This window comes from Crinia signifera, chromosome 6 (genome assembly GCF_055691185.1).
Source record: "Crinia signifera chromosome 6, ASM5569118v1, whole genome shotgun sequence".
Taxonomy (NCBI): domain Eukaryota; kingdom Metazoa; phylum Chordata; class Amphibia; order Anura; family Myobatrachidae; genus Crinia; species Crinia signifera.
The window spans coordinates 116,062,011-116,084,480 of NC_139222.1; the positions used below are offsets into that span (position 1 = coordinate 116,062,011).

The window sequence follows — 22,470 nt, forward strand, 5'->3', positions numbered from 1 at the left end:
TTGTTCCCTGACGCGATGCATGGGCCCGCTGGACGCATAATGCATTAATAGATGATATGTGCTGCACATAATATTTATCGAAATTGCATAAGCGATCGCATGTTGCTTAAATGCAATCGGTGGGCGGGGGGGGGGGGGCAGAGGGAGCTCTTTTGGCGGTGTCAGTTTGGGAAAAGGGGGCTGGAGGGAGCACTGGCGGTTGCCGTCGGAGTAGGGTAGTGCTGTAAAGGAGAGCTAGTGGGCAGCGGGGGGCGGTGGCGGAATTTGAATAAACCGTTTAAAACACTGGGCAGCCCTCTGATAGGCTGAGATAGCTCAAATTCTGCCACGGCGCTGTCCCCCGCTGACATTATGACTTACACTACTTCACCGCCTGCCCTCTTCCAGCACCTGATGTAGTGCATCGCAGATGGCATGCGACATCGCATTGCAATGTCGCATGGAATCCGATAGCGTAAGTGCATGGGCACCATTAGTAAGGATCTCTGACACAAAGATTTCTGTCCAATCTGTCTGGTGGGAAAAAAAATCTGGGGTACTCTTTACCTAGAACGGCGCCCATCGTATGCACTAAAAAACGGGTGCGATGCGATGCCCGCGATGGCAGCGATTTCCCATAGGGATCAATGTTAAAAGTCAGATTGGACGCGATTTTAGTGTTAAATGCCTCAATGCCCGCGATTTTTCCATAGGAAACAATGTTAAATGGGCCACAGAGCCCTAATAGTCCCCCTGAAGTGTGAAATGGCCCCCACAATTTTTAACGCCACCCCACGATCAACGTCAACCCGAAGTGTGGCGAGCGCAGCGAGCCCGCGAGGGGCGGCGGTACGCGTCCTCCGACCTTTTCATACCCCCACTATCCACGTCGGCGTGGAGTTGAGAATAGAATAGTGTGGCGAGCGCAGCGAGCCACCGAGCCCGAAGCGTGGCGAGCGCAGCGAGCCCCGCGAGGGGACGCGGATACCTGTGAAGCCCGCGAAGGGACGCGTTTACCTGTGAAGGTATCCGCGTGCGCTCGCCATGCTTCGGGCTCGCTGCGCTCGCCACACTATTCTATTCTCAACTCCACGCCGACGTGGATAGTGGGGGTATGAAAAGGTCGGAGGACGCGTACCGCTGCGCTCGCCACGCTTCGGGTTCACGTTGATCGTGGGGTGGTGTTAAAAATTGGGGGGGCCATTTAAGACTTCAGGGGGACTATTAGGGCTCTGTGGCCCATTTAACATTGTTTCCTATGTAAAAATCGCGGGCATTGAGGCATTTAACATTAAAATCGCGTCCAATCTGAGTTTTAACATTGATCCCTATGGGAAAATCGTGATTTTTTACCCCCGACGCCCGCGATGCTAATTGCGGGCGCCGTTCTAGGTAAAGAGTACCAAATCTGGAAATGTACATGAGCGAATTACAAATCAGCAATTGCCCCCAAATGCTGAAAAACAGATAAATACAATAGCTTGAAAAAAAATTTGTATCGGATTGATTTAAACAGGACGGACAATTGTAAATTTTTGCTTCCATATTATTGGACAGATTAATCTCCAGCTGTGTTCACAGTCTCAATAAAACAGAGATGCGCGCAGTAGTAGCGGAGCCAGAACGGTACCAACTGCACAAACTCCTGCCCGTTACAGAGTAATTCTCAGCTGAATTATAGCACAACGTTCCTATATTATCTACCATTCTCATACCAGAACTCTCATTGGGATACTTCCATTTCATCACTGCACTGGCAATTAACCAACAGTGAGGAATAGAAGCTTCTCACCAAATGCAGATTCTGAGCTCTATGCTACCCTTTCAGTTTGGGCATAATAATCACCAAGGCTCTCTCACTGTCCGTGTTCACTGTTTCTCAGGGCAGCAGAAACCTTGAACACTGAATTTCTCTTTACAACTACACTTTCTCTCCTATGAGTTACAGCTTCGGCACAGGAGACTGCAAATTATAATGAGCAGGATACATTAAAACGTCTGGGGATTGATACAGTGCTTAAATAAATATATATAGAAAGAACATAGGACATAACCATTTATGATACTTGCTTCAAAAGGAGAATTTTACTCCATAAACCAGTGGTTCCCAAACTGTGTGCCGTGGCTCCCTGGGGTGCCTCAGGACACTTGCAGGGGTGCCCCAGGTTGGTGGTCCAGGACCAATTCAAATTATTTATGGTTAATTTTTTATGGGCAAAACCAGAGCTGGTGGCTGCCAATCATAAAATGTGTACAGACAGATGCTAATCCTGCCCTTTACCACATAACTGACCCTAAGGGTCGCATATAAACCCAATCTAATTCATTTTTTGGAGGCCTAGGGGTGCCGTGAAAAAACTCTGATACTCTAGGGTGCCGTGATTCAAAAAAGATTGGGAACCCCTGCCATAAACCTTCGCACACTTTGTAGCTAATTGAAATTTAGGACTATTTTCACCTATCACTGTTCAGCAAGTACCCTAAATCGTTTTCATAGGTGTGACCCTGGTGGTAACCAATACCTACTTTCATCAAGAGGGCTGGTCCTGGCCCATTGATCCAATGGATTATTTGACACTCATGGTATAAATCGCTATATATGATGAAAGTGTTACCGCCTCTTTTGTTTTAAAATATAAATATTGTGTCTGTATATGCAATCACTTTTTTTAATAAAATAACTTTTGGTACTTATGTAGTATCTGGGCGCCCGATTTAGAAATCGGGTCGGATCGGGCACATCGCATCGCATCGCATGCGACCAAATCGGATGCGATGCGATTCGATGGACCCGATTTTTCCATAGGGTTCAATGTTAAAATGGTCCGAGTCCATTTTAACATAGAAATCAATGGGAAAAAGGGGTCCTTTTCATACCCCTACTATCCAAGTGGGCATGGAGTTGGATATAAACCTGTCCGAGCCCGAAGCGTGGCGAGCGTAGCGAGCCCCGCGAGGGGACACAAAATACCATTCGCTCGCCACGCTTCGGGCTCGGTGGCTCGCTACAGGTTTATATCCAACTCCATGCCCACTTGGATAGTAGGGGTATGAAAAGGACCCATTTTTCCCATTGAATTCTATGTTAAAATGGACTCAGACCATTTTAACATTGAATCCTATGGAAAAATCGGGTCATCGCATCGCATGCGATATGGTCGTATGCGATGCGATGCGATATCGTATCGCATCGCATCTGATTGTATGCCTTAACTTAAGGCATACAATCAAAAAATCGGGCGCCCAGATACTACATAAGTACCTAACTTTTCATTAATAGTTATTTTTATTATTAAAAAAGTGATCTTTTATATGAGTGCCCCAGCAAAGTATCTCTCTCTCTCATAACAATTGATTACTTCTATGTTAGCAGCAGCTCCAACCTCATCTGAATGAGGGTCTATTCCTGTATATCAAAATGTAGTCTTTAGAGCTCCCCAGTCTTAAGTGCCCCAGGCCTCCCAAAGCCTTTATCTAGCTCTGGCGAAACATTCACAAGTTTGCAAGGGTCAGTTATTCTTTCTGTCTGATCGGCGATTTTTTGATGGCAACAGCTTTTTCTCTAACTATCTAGTAGTGATCCAGGTAGAATTAGGCCCAGTGTACAGATAGGATAAATGTAAGTACGTTTGTAAAACATCCTTATTGTCTTCTTAAAACACTACTTAAAAACTAAATAAAATGCATTTTTTATTTATTTTTACATACAAAAGCAATAAAAAACATGCATCAAAACAGCTATGCTGTGATAACATTCAGATTTTCTTTGGAAGAAATCAACACAGGCTTATAAAAAAACACCATAATGGTTTTGTAGAAGCAGAGAAGAGACACTGGCAGCTATTCAGCAGAGATACGGCGTTACATTGCACAGCACAGTTTTTGCTTACTTGGAAAAAAACAAAATGGCCATACATAATTTAGCAACACAAATGGTGGAATATGCATATAGTCCAAGCGGATGATGAGACATAGGTCCTTACTCGCAAAGGCAAATTCCTTCTCAAATGGACAAAACCATGTGCACTGCAGGTGGGGCAGATGTAACTTGTGCAGAGAGAATTCGATTTGGGTGGGATTTTACTTCAAAGTGAGATCTATATTGCAGTGTAAAAATAAAGCAGAAAGTATTTACCCTGCACAGAAACAATAACTGAAAAATAACTCACCCAAATCTAAATCTCTCTGCACATGTTACATCTGCCCCCCTGCAGTGCACATGGGTTTGTGCATTTGAGAAGGAATTTGCCTTTGCGAGTGAACCAGAATAAGGGTCATGTGTTTCAATGAAATCTACATAGTATAAAGGAGGAATACACCAGTATTTTACCTATACAAAATGTATAGTGAATGCCAGGATAAGAAGTGTTATAGTAAACTATAAATATTCATTAAGATAACAATACTGTTTAATTCAGAGTGTGGAATGTATGGTAAATACAACAAAATAGTGCACATACCTTTCCTTAATTTGTGGTACCTAATCACGGTTGCTGAATGTACCTCAAAGTAAGAAGAAACTTCCCATTTATGTCAGTCCTGAATGTGATTGGCAGCTGCACTGACCACACTGGGCTGAATCTACATAATGGGCTAAATATTTCTAGCTTAACACATTGGAGCAAAGAAGATTTCAAATAAAACCTGGAATCTTCAAATGTGCCAGGGTAAAATACAATGTTTAATATTACACTGAATTTTCACAGCAGCTCTGTTCATTTATTAGGCTGAAAAGGGGTAAAGCAGATAACATATGGGGTAGAAGTTTCTAGCTCAGTAATAGGGATACCTGTATTAGTATGCTTTCATTTGTAATCACGGATATACCTGTTGTTCAAAATGAAATGTTATTGTTCTAAAAAATAAAATACATGGGTAAAATATAATCTTTAACCTATTCACTGCCAAGTTCATGAGGTACCTAGGAGAAAGGAAATACTCATCACAAAGCACCTGTATTACTGCCTGGTACTTGTTTCCTAGCACGGCGCCCAAGATTTCCATCTTATGTGATCGCATGCCATATAGCCGCATACAATGCATGCAATGGTATACAATTTTTTATTGTACAACCACCGTGATGGGTCCTTACAATGTTAAATCTCCCCCCATTGTCAACGCCACCCCCAGGATCAACGCCAACCTGAATCGTAGCAAGCGCATCGAGCCCGCGAGGACACAATAATGAGCGCAATCGATCTTTCTGATGTATGGCCAGCTTAAGGCTTATGACCAAGCAGGGAGCTGTGCATATCGCTGCCCAGTTTGAAAACACCTCCCAATGGAACTGCCTGTAGTGTATGTGACTGACAAGTAGGACTTCCAATAGGAAGTCACTGCTAGTCACAGTGAAGTCAGTGTGGTGAGAGACAACATCTGGCTTCACTGACACTGAACTGAGGTGGTGGATTTTACAGCTCATAGATAAAATGAGCCACTGATATTGTTCCTTAATAGATATTGTTTCAGGGTCAGACAATACACCTCTACACTAGAGCTCTACTTAAAGTTAAGTTATACCAACAAATGTGCAATAATAAAATAACGGAAAATGCATTTTAACAAAGTATGTGTTATAAGAATTTAAAAGTGTTCTCTATTTTTTCTGCTATTGTGATACCTACAGGAAAAGATTGTCTTCTATTATAGATTTATAAAGAAACTAACAGCATGTTTAGAAAGTACAAAGCTATTAAAAAGTCTATGATGTTAGTTCATTGCCAGCCTCAAAAAATGCCAAATCCTGCTCAGCAATGAGGTCACATAAATCATTTGAATTTTATACACTGGAGTACTGTATATAACCAACCCTGTGCAACACACCTTCTCTACGAGAATCAAAGCTCAATCCCTGTCAGACAGGGGCAAATCATAGCCAATAAAGCAAAACATTTCAAGTTTTTTTGGGATCATCAAATCAGTAGCATCTGGATAACCTGTGTAACTCACACTTATTCACAAGTTCTCCGGGGAAAACATTGAGTAATGCTGCAGGGAGCTTAAATGCTAGTTTGGGCAAGGGAAGACTTAAAAGGATAACATTTTATCTGGGGAAAATTCATTGAAAGAGGTACATGCCATGTAGAGAGAATATGAATTCACTAGGAATCTGGCACACATACTGTCTTATGCAGTTCCATTTTAATCACCTGTATTATGGTTGCTACCGGCAGGGGAGACACTTTGTTGGAGAGAGGACTGTGGGGTAGATTTATTAAGCTCGGTGAAGTGATAAACTGTCTGGTTTTTATCACCGACCAATCAGCTCCTACCTCTCATTTTTCAAACCAAGCCTGTAACTTCACAGGTAGGAGCTGATTGGCCGGTGATAAAAACCAGACACTTTATCACTTCATCGAGCTTAATAAATCTGCCCCTGTGTCCTCTTTCACACTGTGGTGTGCCTTAAATGAAATGGCTTTCTGCTGCCATATCTGTGGCCTAAACCAATAACATTTGAGCATACAGCCTATGGAAACCTTGGAACCGGTCATACCACAGAGGTTAAAAGTGTCTCTTTGATTTAACTGTGAATCTTCAGCCTGATTACAGAATGTAGCTTTCACAAATAAGGCTGCTTCTGCTATGGGTTACACATTAAGCAATTGCATTTTAATAAAATATATAGAAGTAGGCATTCATTAGCCAGTAAATAGTCCTCAGAAATCTATTAAAAAACAAAAAAATCTTAAAGGAATGTTCCAATATCACGTTACAGATGTAGAAAACATTATAGTGACATTTTATGCATCACATGTCATTACTTCAAATTGGATAGCGAATGGTAGAACAAGACTTTTGTCATGCGAAAGTAACTGCATAAAAAATTATATTTTATGCTGTAGAATCTACGTCAATCTAAAATCATAACACACCAGTCATAATAATGAATACATAAAAAAACTATGCCACAAATTGTAATAAGTGTAAAGGTGCGTAGTACAAGATGTACTTATAATGGAAGACTGTTTTGGACCTTTATCATATGATTATACCAAATCTATACTGTAGGAAACACTCTGTACTAATTACCTAATTCCAAAACACTTTGGCAAGAACAGTATGACAAAACTAAATACAAGCAAATAAAATAATAAAGTGGTCTTTATACAAATTCAAAGCAATATGGGTACTTCCTCATCTTTGCGGCCACCGCTTCCGCCAGTTCTGTTAGCCGCTATGCCAGTTACGTTAGCCGCTACTTAACTGGGAGCCCACGCCACCATCTATTACCTTCAGTAAAGTTGATGTCATTCAAAAGTAGGCCATACAAAAAGAAGCAGACTTTGTCCAGAAAGCCATATATGATCTAATCGACCACATGCTGGACAGCCCAGTTCTGGAATGCTGGTCAGTGTTACCAATACAATCATCTAAGCTACTTTTTTTTGTTTATTAACATATAAAAATTGGTTTATATTTTTAGAACCTCCCACCTGGAACAGTATTTCTTCATTTCCCACAACTAGTATACTATAACACTGAAACACAAAACATTAGAACCCTGTGTTTCCAGTAACTAGTATAACCTAATTAATTGTGAATACTACTACTACTTTATGCATGATGAGTTTCACATACAAAAGACTGTGGTTCCCTTGTATTCTCATAGTAGTCAACTGCTCTAGGAAAGTCCATCTCGTTAAGTGCTGGGCCATCAATGGCAATTTTTAAAACATCGCAGAGATCACCCACCATTCTTCCTGGCCAGAGACTATGCTTCCACAGCTCCTTGGCATGACTGATTTTTTCAAAGAGTGCAAATCCAAGTGGCATGACTAAAGCGACAGCTGCTAAAACAGTGAAGTCAGGAAAAAGCTCATGCATCTCAGAGTTTGTGTGAACCAGCTTTACACATAGATCTCGAAAAGTCAGGTGGCTAAGGCTAAATACTATACGTTTAAAGAGAGCAAAGTCATTCGATGCTCGATCTGGAACAAGAACATCTGAGAAATACTGCAGCAGGTGCCGCAGTTCTACCTCACCGTAGGCCCCAATATCATCCAGGGAGGATGGGTAACACTTAGGATTAAAAAGAACTGAAAACGAGCTTACTACTTTGAGCACATTGCCAGGAAAACGGTCTTGCAAGCTTTTGCATACATTTTCAAGACAAGCTTCCTTTATATTCTCAAAGTCTTTCAACTGAAGTTTGGAACAGTCAACCAACTCTACCCCTTTGTAATAGAACCTGCTTTCATTGTCCTCATCAGGATGCTCATTCAACTCATTGAGGAACTCTTGAAAGTTCTGCCCATTTGTCGACTTTTGAGCCTGCAGGGTGGCCTGTGAAGCAGTTACTATTGGATACACCATGGATATGTCTAGATCCTCAATCTGAAAGAACTGGTTAAGTTTCTGGAAGATGGGAAGTATATCGAGAAGCACCTTTGTAAAAGCCACAAACCAGAACTTTTTTAGCTCTAGGCATAGTCCATTAGCTATAGGAGACTTTGCAGATTCACTTTCAAGTAAAAGAACTAGTGTTGGCCAAGAAGAGTCAATGGTTTCAACAGCTGGTAAGATACATGTCCAATGAATTGTTCCTGGACAATTTAAATCTATGCCACAGATGTTGAGAACATTATGCAAGCTATGGCTTTCCCCATTTTTATTGCCATACAGTCTAAACACAGCATCCATTACACTTTCATATTTCCTTGCATAATCAACACTTATAATACTTTCAGCTGGCAGCAAAGACCGTCTGTGTGAAATACAGTGAAGCTCTGTTACAAATGGACAAAAAGATTTCTGCTTCTCTCCCACACCATTTTGTCTGTCTGTCATCAACGATGAACCATCTGAACTTAACCAAGCTACTTTTTTTGTTGGGACATGAAAGTCGTTCAACGTCTCCATCAGTTTGTCTATCACAGAGTTGGCATCCCCTGAACATAACTCAAACCTGCCCAGGAATGTGATGTACAGTTGTCCATCACAAGGTGAAATAGATGTTGTGAACACAACAAGACTTCGGTGTTCTGTTATATCCACGGTCTCATCAACTACCAGCCCAATGAACGGGGATTCTTTCAGTCTCTTTCGATCTTCACTGTGCAGTACTTTAACAATGGCTGCCTGAATTGATCAAAGACAAGAGTAAATCAATCCTTTCATTTTTCATGAAAAAGTCAAACAAATGAATGATATATTATCAGCAATATACAGAGGAATTTTAGAACTACAAAAAGAGGAATCTTGAAACTTGTTTCTGGAAAAAGTGACACACTTTTAAGGCTGGGTGAAGCATTGCATCATAATGCTGCATAAATTCATATGCTATTAATGCAAGTTTATGACTTGCGCAGAGAGATTTAGCTTTGGGTGAGTTCTTTTGTTTCTGTGCAGGGAAAATACTGACTGCTTTATTTTTACACTGCAATATGGATCTCACTTTGAAGAAAAACCCCACCCAAATCTAATTCTCTCTGCACATGTTACATCTGCCCCACCTGCAGTGCACATGGTTTTGTCCAGCTAAGATGGAATTCGCCTCTAAGAGTGAACTAGAATAAGGCCCTATGTACAGAATAAGCAATCCATGCAAAATTGCATCACTCATTTTTAAAACCTCTTCTATCACATAAAGGGCCTGATTCAGACCTGTTTGCTAGGTTGCGTATATTCGCAGCCTAGCAGACAGGTTAGTGCCGCCAGGCCAAACGCCCACCCGCCCGATGCCCGCACCCCCTCGCTACATGTGAGGGGATGTGTAGTAGAACACATCCCCTTGTGAGGCCGAAGAGGAGAGAGAAATCATTTGATGATCGCCGGTAATAAAGGTCAGTCTGAACCGACTTTAATTGGCGCCAGAGATTGCCGAAAAAGGGGTGGCCACTGGCGTCATGTGACATCAGCAGCCCGCACGGAGCAGGCATCAATCCGCCTGCACTCCCAGGGGGAACACCAAACATTTTCATTAGGAAGCCCATAAAACGCTGGGCATTCCCCTGCTGTCGGCCCCTACCCATGCGATGGCCTCAGTGAGTGTGATACTTGCCAATGGCATTCGCACAGAGGGTCTGCACATGCGCATATTTGCACATTGGAAATGGGGCCAAATTTGGCCCCAACTGATGGGATCGGACGTAGATCCAAAGTGAGGTCTCCCAGAATTCCTGAAGACACCCCCATTCCAGATATTGCGAATATGTGACTCGTATTAACAAAAACTGCTCTGAAAAAAAAATGTTATACCCAATACCTTTTTCTTTGCTTGTTATAGAAAAACATATTGAAAATAACAGGTTTTCTTCCCCTGACAACAAATCTGCAATCTACTTGACCTATTTAATATCACACGGGCAGTAGAAAAACACGGAGACTCAGACCATCACTCTGTATCTGTCTTTCCCATTACTAGTGGTGCAAATCTGTAGCCTGCTGCCATAATTTACTGGGCTCAGAAAATGCCTCATGGCATCCATACAATTCCATTTCATTTCCATGAAAAGACGAACCGTGAGTACTTGAGGAGGGGAGGTTTTGTGCAATGGCTTGAGGTGGATCGGAGAGTCGGACACTGATTAATTGCAAGCTGTGGCCACTCTGATGCAATTTTTTCAAAGACAAATCACCAAAACCCAGTGACCTTGATTTTTCGTTTCAAATGTAAATTTCCCTACCTTTAAAACAGGATCTCTTGTGTAAAGATAAGTATTTTTAAATATTTGAATACAGATCAAAATATACTAATAATTCAGAATGTAAGGAAATTCTTATGGTACTTGTGTAGTTTCACGGCGCCAGTATGGCGCCGTGCGTCTGAGTCCCCTTGCGGGGCTCGCTTCGCTCGCCCACGCTGCGGGCTTGGTGGCTCGCTACGCTCGCCACACTATTTAAAATTAACTCCATGCCAACATGGATAGTGGGGATATGAACTATCCATGTTGGCATGGAGTGAAGTTACTTTTTTTAACATAGTTTGTGGCGAGCGTAGAACCCGAAAGTAGCACGGCGCCATGAAACTACACAAGTACCATTCTTATTTGTTGGCTTACATTTTATGTTCGAATTAGAATATTCCTCCACAAAAATGACTGCGGTTTCTTCCCTATATATTTTAATTGTATACCCACCCTGATGGGTAATGACTATGTTAAATGCCCCCCATTGTTAACGCCACCCCACTATCAACGCCAACCCGAAGCGTGGTGAGCCACAATATACAAAGTCAACTCCACGCCGACGTGGATAGTGGGGGTATGAAAAGGTCGGAGGACGCGCACCGCCTGCGCTCGCCACGCTTCGGGTTGGCGTTGATAGTGGGGTGGCGTTGACAATGGGGAGGCATTTCACATAATCATTACCCATCAGGGTGGGTGTACAATCAAAAATCGGGTCTGGGAGGGGGGGGGGGCATTTAACATAGGGATCAGGCATCTGGGTGCCTGTACAATTAAAAATCGGGTCCAATTGCGTCACATCGATGTGATAGCATGCGATGCAACACGATTTTTTGGTTGTACAATGCCCTACGATGGAAAATGTGGGCGCCGTGATAATACACAAGTACCCAATTTTTCTTTGACACTATTTTTTGACATTATTTTTTGTAAATCTACTAAAGGACACTGCAGGGAGTCACTAAAGGCATGGAAAGGAAGCATAATTTAGGAAGATTTTGTCATGATATGGGAACTTTTACATACATGCAGGGAACTCACAAGATGCACAATCATATTGTATATTATATTTGCCCTTTAAAATATTGTATTTGACTGATAATAAATTCCACAGCCTGCATTTTTGTGGTCCTATAGAGTATCCATAGGGAGCTCAATTATTAGCTGCAGGCTGTGATAAATCGCAGACAGGAATTTTGTTTAATTTATAATGGCAGGAACCTACTTAAAAATAAAAAGGCTTGTAGTAACAAGGGGCAGATGTATTAAGCCTTAACAAGAGATAAATGCAAGGATGATAAAAATAGATAAATGTCCAGCCAATCACATCGTAACTGCCATGTTGTGTTTGAAAAAAGTCAGTAAGGAGCTGATTGGCTGGATGTTTATCACTCTATTACCCTTACATTTATCTCTTGTTAAGGCTTAATACATCTGCCCCAAGGTGTGAACAGTACAAACCTACAATTTCCAGAGGAAACCTTTACCGCAATCTAGGCTATTAAAATGACACATCTGATTGGATGGTTGCTATGCTAAATTTTGACTGCATTGTAACAAATTACAGTGAAACCAAAGAATGCCTATGTATTTGTATTTAAAAACAATAACCTTAATTTGCACTAAATTTGTATAATTGTCAAGTTTGTATTTTTAGAATAAGCCATAAATGATTAACCTATATATCTATTTTGTAATGACACGACCTTCCAGATAGGACATGAGAAGTGTAGGTGAGCTGTAGAGGTCCCAATTATAGATCATTGCTGTGACTACTTAATACATGAAATCATGGGAGTCAAGCATAGGGACCCTCAGTAAAGAATGCTTCAAGGGAAAAAGTGCAATTAAAAATATACACGTTATATAGGAGCAATTTTACAATAAGTGGCCGTAATAAGTGATCACAAGGGCCTAAAGAGGATTAATAGTCAGCTTTCCCATGATTACTGGTTTGTCTAACAAAGGAGCCGATTCAGGATCACTCGTAGAGAGCCAAATTGGGCCCCTGCCCCGATGATCGAGGTTTGCACATTCGCATTTCTGCAACTGCGAACAGCTTCGGCAAGTTACAAACTCGCCGGGCCATTCGCTGCGGGAAGGGAGTGCCATGGGCGGACATAGGGCCGGAATGCCCAGCGTTTTATGGGCGTCCCCCTTAAAATGGTTGGCGTTGCCCTGGGAACGCAGGCAGGCGATGCCTGCCAGGGGCCGGCGGCTGACGTCACAGGACATCAGCCGTCCAACCCGTCTTCGCACTAGAGCTTGCAAATAAAATTCAGTTCAGACTGACTTATTTGGGAAGGCCGGAGAAACCATGATTTCCCATCCCATCGCATGTTACCGAGGTGGAAGGGGGGCTGACGTTTGGTGTTAAGCCGCTTGCTAAGCAGCGAGCAACCGCTGCTTAATGAGCGGTGTTGAATTAGGCCCAAAATGTAAAAAGAGAATATGTATGTTCTGATGATCTGTCAAAGAACAGATGTGTAAAGGCCACACTTGTTGCAGAACAATGATGCTTTTATACAGTAACAAGGTACACGGAGCAATCACTCCAAATGTTCTTTCTTAACATGTTCTGCATCAACTGTGTCCTTCTGAGAAACATAAATCCCTTTCCTAAGTTTCTCCTGGCCTCTTCATTTTTCTTTATTCTGCATTTTTCTTAGATTGACTTTTGACTGTCAATACAAGTCTGTGTAGACTGTACACACCTGCATTTGTCTTACACTGCTTGGGTGGTAATACTCATTTTGCTCAGAAGATAACAACGCTTCACACAGATTAAATTTCTGCAGTTCCAGCAGTGAAGACAGTTTCCCACTGGAAATACCATCCTTGGCCATGCTGTAAACAGTCGTCAGTATAGCGACCTTAGATGGATCCATCTCAGCTTTGATGACTGACTTTATTTCTTGATGAAACTGTAATTCCATGGCCAGCTGCTCACTGTTAACCGTGAGTGCCTGTCTATGAGCACCAGAGGTCACATGACGTAAAAGTGCGTGCCGCTGAAAATTATCGGTCCCCACGGTGAAGGCATTCTCAGCCTTGCCGTGCTTGTTCTTCACAAGAGCCTGTCGGCACTCCATACAAAACATCAGCTTGCGCTCGTAGTCAAACTCCAGCCAGGTGAACTCTTCCTTCCAATGCTCATTGAAATACCTCTTACATTTCTTATTGGAATTTGAAGTCTCCCCTGCTGGCTTTTTTCCTGGAGTCACCATGCTCCCAACACTGCCCATGCTGAAATCAAACATTAGGGGCGGGTTGAAGTTTTCCATTCTGCATTAAACAGAGCAATGCACTCTAATGCAGCATCAGTGATAAGACTGGTGGATGAAAGAAACAAGGGGAAAGATATTAGGGATCAAAAATAGCCCGGTCTCCCACACCAAGCTTTGACGGACATTCTGGTGTACAGTACTTCTGTCATAGGGACACCAACTGCAGATAAACAAACACAGCAATAAACTGCGGAATAGACACTTTTATAGCACACACTATATATAGGTATATTCTCACACAAGGTGAAAAAATGTTCAGCACACCAATTTATGAAAGAATGAAAAAAGCTTTTATAAGCAAAAGACTCGAATAATAGCACATGGCAACATACTGAGCTAAAACATTTTCCAAAAAGTGGGAAGGTTACTTATCATGGTCCAAGTGCATCAATGAAACTGCATATTCTATTCTATAGGACACCCATCACCACTTCCAAGCAGGATACCCGACAGCCTGTTTCGGTGGTGCTACCACCTTCTTCAAGGGTATCACACTATATATATATATATTCTCTGTAAAGCGCTGCGGAATATGTGCGCTATATAAGAAACTGTAAATAAATAAATAAATATATACACTATAGCTGGTCAGTTATTAAGCTTAGTTACTCGGTTTATGAACAGATGGAATTACAAGTTTTCTATATTTTACTCCCAATTTCTAATTGCAGAAAACATCTACCACTGCAGAAGACCAGCACTGAAATGGCTGAATACAAATAAAATGTATATCTCAAATGCAGTATACGGTTTGCAATATATTCAGATGCTGTTGAAAATGTTAAACTTATTTACTACTACTACTATTTTATATATATCAGCTGCTAAGATGTGACCAACCTAGAATTAAAGCAAGAGTGGGATTTGCTTATAACTGTAGCAATTAATGTTATTAATAGAGTGTAATTTACTTTTATGCCTGAATACTTTTGGCGAAAGTAATGAAGGGTAAGGTGAGGAGCCTTGCAAGGGAGAAAGAAATGATGCATTGCCTATGGAAACATAAATTGGAGTTGTGTATAGTTAGATACCAACAGTTTTTGTTGCCATGCATCATTTTATGAAACATTATTTACTGCACTATAGATCTCCTTTTGTAGAATACTGCATAATAATGCATTAGTAACCATCACCATATTACATACCTATGCTGTTTGTTTTTAAATAGAATAAAAACAATTTAAGTTTAAAAAGTTTCTGTAACAAAAAAGCACTTATAATGTTATGTCTAAATAGACAATTCATTATGAGCACCAGATCATTATAAGTAAAAAGGGTTGAAATAGGTCAATAGAAGGTTAAAAGCAGAAGTTCAGCAAAGAAGGGAGCACAATCACATACTGTATACATACCCTGTGCAAATGATGATGGAGCTTATATTAACTTTCCAGGCTGCACCAAAATATCCCTGCACACTCCCCTATCCTCCTCCTCCCCCCTGTGCCTGCTTTTTGTTTTCAGACACACAAAGACGAGATGGCTCCATGCATTCCTCCTCCTCCCTGTCACTGCTGCTGCACTGCTCTGCCCTGACTCCGGAGGCTGCGGCTGATAACCCCAAGGCCACTGGCAGCACAGGGACATTCCCTAATTAGTGACTAGTGGTGCATTCAGCTCTGGGAAAACAATGCTTTGCAGGCAGCTGCTGAGACATGGGAGCAGCCATGATGTGTGTGCCTGGCTTGGGGCCAATGCGTGTGTGTGTGTGTGTGCGTGTGTTACTCTGCTGCAATGTCAGTGCTGCCCCCTAGTGTCCGGAGATGTGAATATTTTCCCTGTCTCATTTCCTTATAAAGACGTACAGTACTGTATGTGTATCATAGTATGCTGCCAGGGCGGTTACTTTATAGTGGATAGACAATGTCTAAAATAAATCAACAGTCAGTAGGTCAGCTACTGGTCGACAGTGATTAGGCCGACATCTGAAAATGGTTGACAGTCTATAGGTCAACATTGCCAGAAGGTCGACACAAGCTTAAGGCATACATGCCTTAAGGGCCCCATACATCAGCAATTAATTGTGACAATTTTCAGATATGGAGATGATTGCCACAATTAATTTTAGATGTGTGGGCTCCCCCTTTTGGCAATCCCAATCAAAATCGCCAATCGATTGCTTAATCAGGTTTTTAAACATGTTTAATAATCTGGTATTATCTGCAGATCTTTTTTATATGTGTGGGCATTCGCAATTCGTCGTCTTCATCTATTTACATTATGAACAGCTGAAATGACAATCGATTGGGGCAATTTCCAGATATGAAGATGCAATCTTTAGATGGAAAAATCTGCCGATCACTGAAATAAATCTGTAATGTGTGGGCAAAGTCAGATAGATTGTAGAATCCATTGTGATTGCTGATGTATGGGGCCCATTACGCCTACTTTTGAAAACTAGTTTCAGGGAGATTAGGGGGGGTGGGGGGGGGCGTATCTGGTAGCGCTGTCTTTACCTGCTGCTCTAGACGGAATTTTGGGAGACCTAAAAAAAAAGCAAAATTGGACAAGAAGAGGGTTTGAGCAGTGCTGGGTTTCACTGAAAGAATCACACTGTAAAATTTAACAATTTATTGTGTACACATATACCTGTATGATATAAAACAATGTAAAATAAGGAAATAAAAAATGAAAAATAAAAAATAATGGAAATGATTAAAAAGGGTCAAGGTTGCAACCAATTATTCCTGCATGTTAGAGGGAAATGGAGAATTTCTCCGCAATACAGTATATCTGGTCTCCGAGAAGGCATTTGGGATCTCCAATGGTTTAGTGGTGGAGATAGTTCATCACATAGATGTAGCATATGGACGATTATCGCAGTGGATAAGGAGGTATAGACGGTAAAAGAGTTACCCAGCTTGGTGAATTGGTTACCCCGACGAGTCAAAGGGCGTGTCTAGTTCCATATATGGAGAGAGTATGAAAAGAGATTGTGAACGTGGCACCTAGAAGTGTGGGTGTGTAATTTAAAATGATTTATATCCAAATGTAGATGAGCCCCAAAGCAGTTGGTACAAGTTATTATACATGGTAAAGTGATGCTGATGATTTAATGTAAATGTATCTGTCTCTCATTCCTTTTTTCCCCCAAAAAAATTTCACAGTGTAATATGGGATAGGTGACATGAGGGAGATTGGTAGACTAATGAGGGAGAGAGGGAGATTGCTGCTATGTCAGGGATTCTACTGCAGAATGCAAGAGGGTAGGCAACTATGGCTTAAGGTCAATATGGCCATGGTCAACACTCAGAAGGTTGACATGAGTTCTCATGATTTTAGTTGCCTATGTCGACATATGTCAACATGGACACCGTATAAGTGTACCGTTGTACTCGCCATGCTTTGGGCACTATTATATTCTCACTCTATGCCCACTTGTATAATAAAGTATGAACCAAGTCAGTCGACACCAAAAAAAACAAACTGAAAAACTTATGTCCACCATTCCAGGTGTCGACCTAGTCACTGTTGACCATTAGTGGTCGACCTAGACATTGTCGATTCAGGGACCGCATACACCAAGGCATGGTATTGCAGGGTCCTTGTGAAATGTAGCTGTATATAAGGCAGTCTGCAAAACTGTCAGGATTTTCCATAAATCATAATAATTGCAATTCAGGATGTGCCAGCGCTAAAGTACAATTGTGCAAGGGGGCAGCTGAACCGGAGTAGTCCAGTACTCCTGGGTAGATACAAAGAAGGTTGGATGGTTCTGCGCTCTCCCTCTTGGTGTGTGTGCGAGGTAAAAAATGGCTATTAAACAGTATGGTTGGTAAAAAGAAAGAAATGTTTTATTACTAAAATAAATGAAGTATGCACGTGGATATGGGGGGGGGGGGGGGTATTGGTGTGTGTGGAGACACACCGGTGGGGGTGTAAGGAGTTGTATAATCACTCCAAAAGTCAGTGAAAGAGCTCTCACTTGGTAATGTCTGCTGCTCGCTGATAATATGACAGGGGTGGATGGGGGACTGGCTGCCTGTAAAAAAGCAGGAAACCACAATATGCCTTAGGATGATGAGCGTACAAAGTCTCATTAAATGCAAGTCTCTGTGAAAAAATATAGTCTGGAAAAATAATTGTGATGCTGCTGGGGTCAAGGTGAGTACGTGATGTCACCGGGGGCTGGCGTCCCTAACCCGTCCGGTGGTGCACAGCGTACTTACCCGATACCCTGTACCGTGGTGGATCAGTCCCTCGCCGTTCCGTTGATGTTCACTTCACCGGCGCCCGCGCTGCTAGCGGGTGCGTCGGCCGTAATTCCACACTGCTCACCTCGCGTCGCCGTCACTTCCGGGTTTGGCTGGGGAGCGTCAGCCCGGAGTGACAGGGGGGTGGGAGCTGTGTGCGCTCGACTCCCTGGCTGGGTTGGGGAGGAGACTTCTGTGTAGACGATCGGTGGATGTGTGGAAGGTGTCCAACGCGTTTCAGCCGCCTATCGGCCTTTTTCAAGGATGTCATGTAGCAATTAGTGTCCGGTTTATAAGGGGAAGTATGACCCTCCCCTAAATGTTCTCATTGGATGAATGTCTTGTCACTCATGTTGTCATAGTTATCCATGGGTGCTATCATTAAATGCATGCTGCAGGTAGAGTAGAAGGAACCCAAAGGAGAGTTGCCTTCATGTATGTGCATATAGGTTACAACAATTGTCCAATAAAGTTAGTATGGGGAAGGTATGCAACAGGATACAATAAACGTAGGGTCTGTTTACAGCAGGTTGCCATTATGGAAGTCTATGTTTAAACCATCGGGGTCTTGCTAAATATTATTCTGTATACATCAATTACATTGTATTATGCAGCTCTTTACAGAGAATGTCTAATTGCTCACGGTTTGTGGTCATTAGGTCGACAGGCAGAAGGTTGACACATAAGGGGACTAGTTACACTGACACGGTGTCCAGGTCGACCATGTTGACATAGACACAAAAAAAGTAAAATTATTGACATTGTCCCAAGTCAACCATTTCCATGTTGACCTTTTGCTTGTGTCTAGCTTTTGACCACGCCAACCTGTGTGGACCTCCTGCCTGCAGACCAATAGTTGTTGACCTTTTGACTGTTGACCTAGACACTGTGATCCTACTTATCCACTGATTGCTCATTGCAGTCACTGCCCCAGTGGCGCGTACAGTGTATATTCTCCATCACATTCACACAAATACACTAGGGTCCATTTTGTGCTATGTAACCTATCAGTAAATTATTATACTTTAGAAAGACCCCTGAGCACTAACATGGAGACTTGAACATCACATAGCAGTACCCTAGTTAGAACTTAAGCCATGGCCCAGGGATAAAATCTCAGTTTGGGGGATATATGTAAAGAGCAAGACACTGTATTAATGTATTTGTGATAAATTAGATAATCCTACAATGGGGATGTATTTGTCATCCAGATAATCAGGATGCCAGCAGTCAGAATACCGCCATCGGAATCCTGGCACTGCTCAAAGGGCCTAATTCACTACTGGTCGCATACAATATCAGTAGCGCAGTTTAGCGATTATTCCAACTATGTGCAGAAAGTATCCTGCGATTTCACCTCTAAAAATGCAAACATCTCTGCCTGACACACAGAGGTGTTCACGGGAAGGGATGGAGGAGGAAGCAGCTGGCACTTGGGAGTGTAACAGCCATTTCCTGGGAGTGGCAAGCATAGGTGTGCGTAGCACATTTCATTAGGGGGTGCACCGTCCCATTGGGTGTGCCTAACATGCCCATTGGGTGTCTAACACCGCCAATAAGGCGTGTCTACCATCTATTGGCACTCACTACAATATAAAAGTCTCTCAGTCGCACCGTAATCTCCTAATCTTCTAATTACTCTGTGTAACAGTGCATGCAATTAAAGTCAAAAACATATATGGATGATGCAAGTATTTAGAGCTATGACAATGGTCTAGTACAATTACCAATGCAAAACACACATAATTGATTGATGGGCTCTTCTTTTAATGGAATACAGTTCTAGGGTTAGGCACTAGTGGGGAGGGTTAGGCTGTGGGAGGGTAAGGTTACGATATGTACAATATGCAAATTCGCAGCCTTGCGAATCAAACAGAATAACCCCCCATGTTTTAAGCACAAATAAAATATATTTGTGTGTATTTCATGTGTTTGTACCACATAAATGCAAGATACCTCAAGGTACAGCATTGAAATATAAAAATATTCGGAAATGCGGAATAATCCGTTATCCAAAAGACTTCTGGTCCCGAGCATTTTGAATAAGGTATACTCAACCTGTATATGTATACATCTGTAGTGCAGTATTATATTTACAAATGTGGCAAGTAACTTGAAAAATATATTTATTTTTAAATTATATATTATTATGATTATTATTATTATTATTATTATTAATAATAATAAAAAAATTATTTGCCCAAGAAAAAAATATGATTAAAAAAAATGTCATAAGAAATTATTGATAGATAAATTGCATTATACCGCCGATTATCGTAGTACAATCCTTAATAAATTCAGTTATACAGCACGGCCAATTTAATAAAGTAAATTCCTGCAGTACATACTGTACATCCCAAACAAAGTGACATGAGCTAGGAGCTAACCGTTTTGCTGGAAGGCTTTGATTAAACTGGAAGCTGACCTCAATATGGCGAGAGAGATTTGTCTCCAACAGCCTGGGGACTAGAGATGACATTTGAAATAACCTACTGCTGTGTGTTATCAAAGCAAGAATAGTCAATAACAAATTAACAGACTTAAGAAATTCCTCAAGTAACAACATTTAGCTGTGAAGCTGAGTCTTAAAGCAGAAGGCAGCCAGATAACGATGTGTGGACCTCTCTGGCTTTGAAAGGGTGAAGAGACGCAGAGGGCCTGAAGCCATGGACTTCCTCCATCCTGCGATGGGTCAACATGGGAGCTGTAACACAAGGTGACAGAGCCTGAGAGAGCAGAGAAGTGGAGCGGTGTGGAAGGGTTTGGGTAATGTGCACTCAGAATGGATTATCTGAAGATCACTGACAGACCACATCAGCAGTGACATTTGCTAGAGGAAACCACAATTTTAGACCTTGACAAAAGAAAGACTCCTCATGCATTTAAATAGTTTCACCTACAGTATACTCTTCCTACATACACTAGAGGCAGCCATGTAATGAGCTAATCTAATTATCATAAACATGCAACTGATCCATGTATTAGGAACAAGTGACATCACTGAGGTAATAAGAAACAAGGGACTCAGAATTAGGGGCAAATCCATAATAAGATTCTATATCTGTATGTGGACAAGCCATATTCATAAGTAGCTCATGTGCTGTACCAGGGTTGGGAGCGGATCGGTTCCTGGTTTTATAACTGCAGAAAATGATTTTCCTAGGTAGATTACCTACACAGGGCGGTATTCAATACGGGATTCCGACTTTCGGAACCCTGGGCTGTTTTCACCAGCTTGAAAGGTATTCGACAGGCGGAATTCAGTGTTCTGCCTGTCGAATGCCGTAGACGGCGTGTTGGCGAAAACGGCCGTGGATTGTCGAAAAACGCCTGTGAATTCGACAATCCACATCTGTTTTCGAGAAAACAAATCAGACTGGTTTAAAAGTCAGATCTGTTTTGTCGAATTCCTCCTTCAATGCTGTCAGAAATGGCAGCATTGAATAGGCGGTGGGTGCCATTTCCCCTGTTGGAAATATCTCCCGGGATGAATACCCCCCATAGTGCCTTAGTGACACCTTCCTACTGAACTGATAGATTAAATAATGGTTCAGTTCAAAACATGTTGCTACTATCATGTATTGGCGACGGATACACGTAAATGTATAGTTATTTCTAATTTCAGCATTAAGGGGGTTATTCGGATTCACTCGGAAAGTCACAATTACTCTCTAATGGACAAAACCATATGCACTGCAAGTGGGCTGATGTAGCATGTGCAGAGAGTTACATTTGGGTGTTTTATTGTTTCTGTGCAGGGTAAATATTGGCTGCTTTATCTTTACACTGCAACTGCACATGTTACATCAGTCCCACCTGCAGTGCATATGGTTTTGTCCATTAGAGAGTGATTGTGCCTTTCCGAGTGAATCAGAATAACCCCTTAAGTCTACAATTTGAGAAATGAACTTCAAATTTAAAGGTCCCCGTCCTCCACTCCAACCCAAGTTAACAATATGCCACACAGCAGTGGGTGGCAGCAGTGAGCCCCTTATTCCACAAATGCCTTGTGCAATGCACCAATGGTAGTTCTGCCTCTGAGATATTTAAATTATTATATGTAGATCTGTTTATCAAATATCTATCATCTATATATATGTCTAGTGTCCGTGGGTCTCGGAAATACTGCCATCTACTGGCAGAGAGTGAAACTACATTCTTTCACACAAATGCACACAGAAGGTAGCAATCAAGCTTTCAAAGCTTTTGCTTTGAGTGGCTTACTAGTGGATAATATGAATACACCCACATCAAAGCTCATGGTTCTATTCTACTGATTTGTGCAGAAAAATAAAACAAAAGTTAAAACAATCAGTAGTTTGTGACAGTGCTTCAATTGCTTTCTGGATTGCATATATTCAGTGACAATGACAAAAACCTGTGACA

At 41.7% G+C, this 22,470-nt stretch overlaps 1 protein-coding gene across 10 annotated transcripts in view; it reads right to left on the bottom strand.

Annotated features, from left to right (window-relative positions):
• The window catches only part of LOC146008023 (uncharacterized protein C17orf113-like), a 294,190-nt gene that overhangs the window by 82,559 nt on the left and 189,161 nt on the right, over positions 1 to 22,470 (bottom strand). The window contains exons 1-3 of one of the 10 annotated variants that reach the window (XM_083146883.1): positions 15,247 to 15,624; positions 13,322 to 13,939; positions 3,665 to 9,060 (exon numbers count right to left, since the gene is read on the bottom strand). The exons of 7 other annotated variants lie outside the window; for them this stretch is intronic. In XM_083146883.1, coding sequence (XP_083003009.1) covers positions 7,537 to 9,060; positions 13,322 to 13,891 — 2,094 coding nt within the window. In that variant the 5' untranslated portion in view covers positions 13,892 to 13,939; positions 15,247 to 15,624 and the 3' untranslated portion in view covers positions 3,665 to 7,536. Of the gene's footprint in view, positions 1 to 3,662; positions 9,061 to 13,321; positions 13,940 to 15,246; positions 15,626 to 22,470 lie in introns of those variants that run through there. 2 more of the 10 variants (XM_083146888.1, XM_083146889.1) reach the window with 2 other exon arrangements.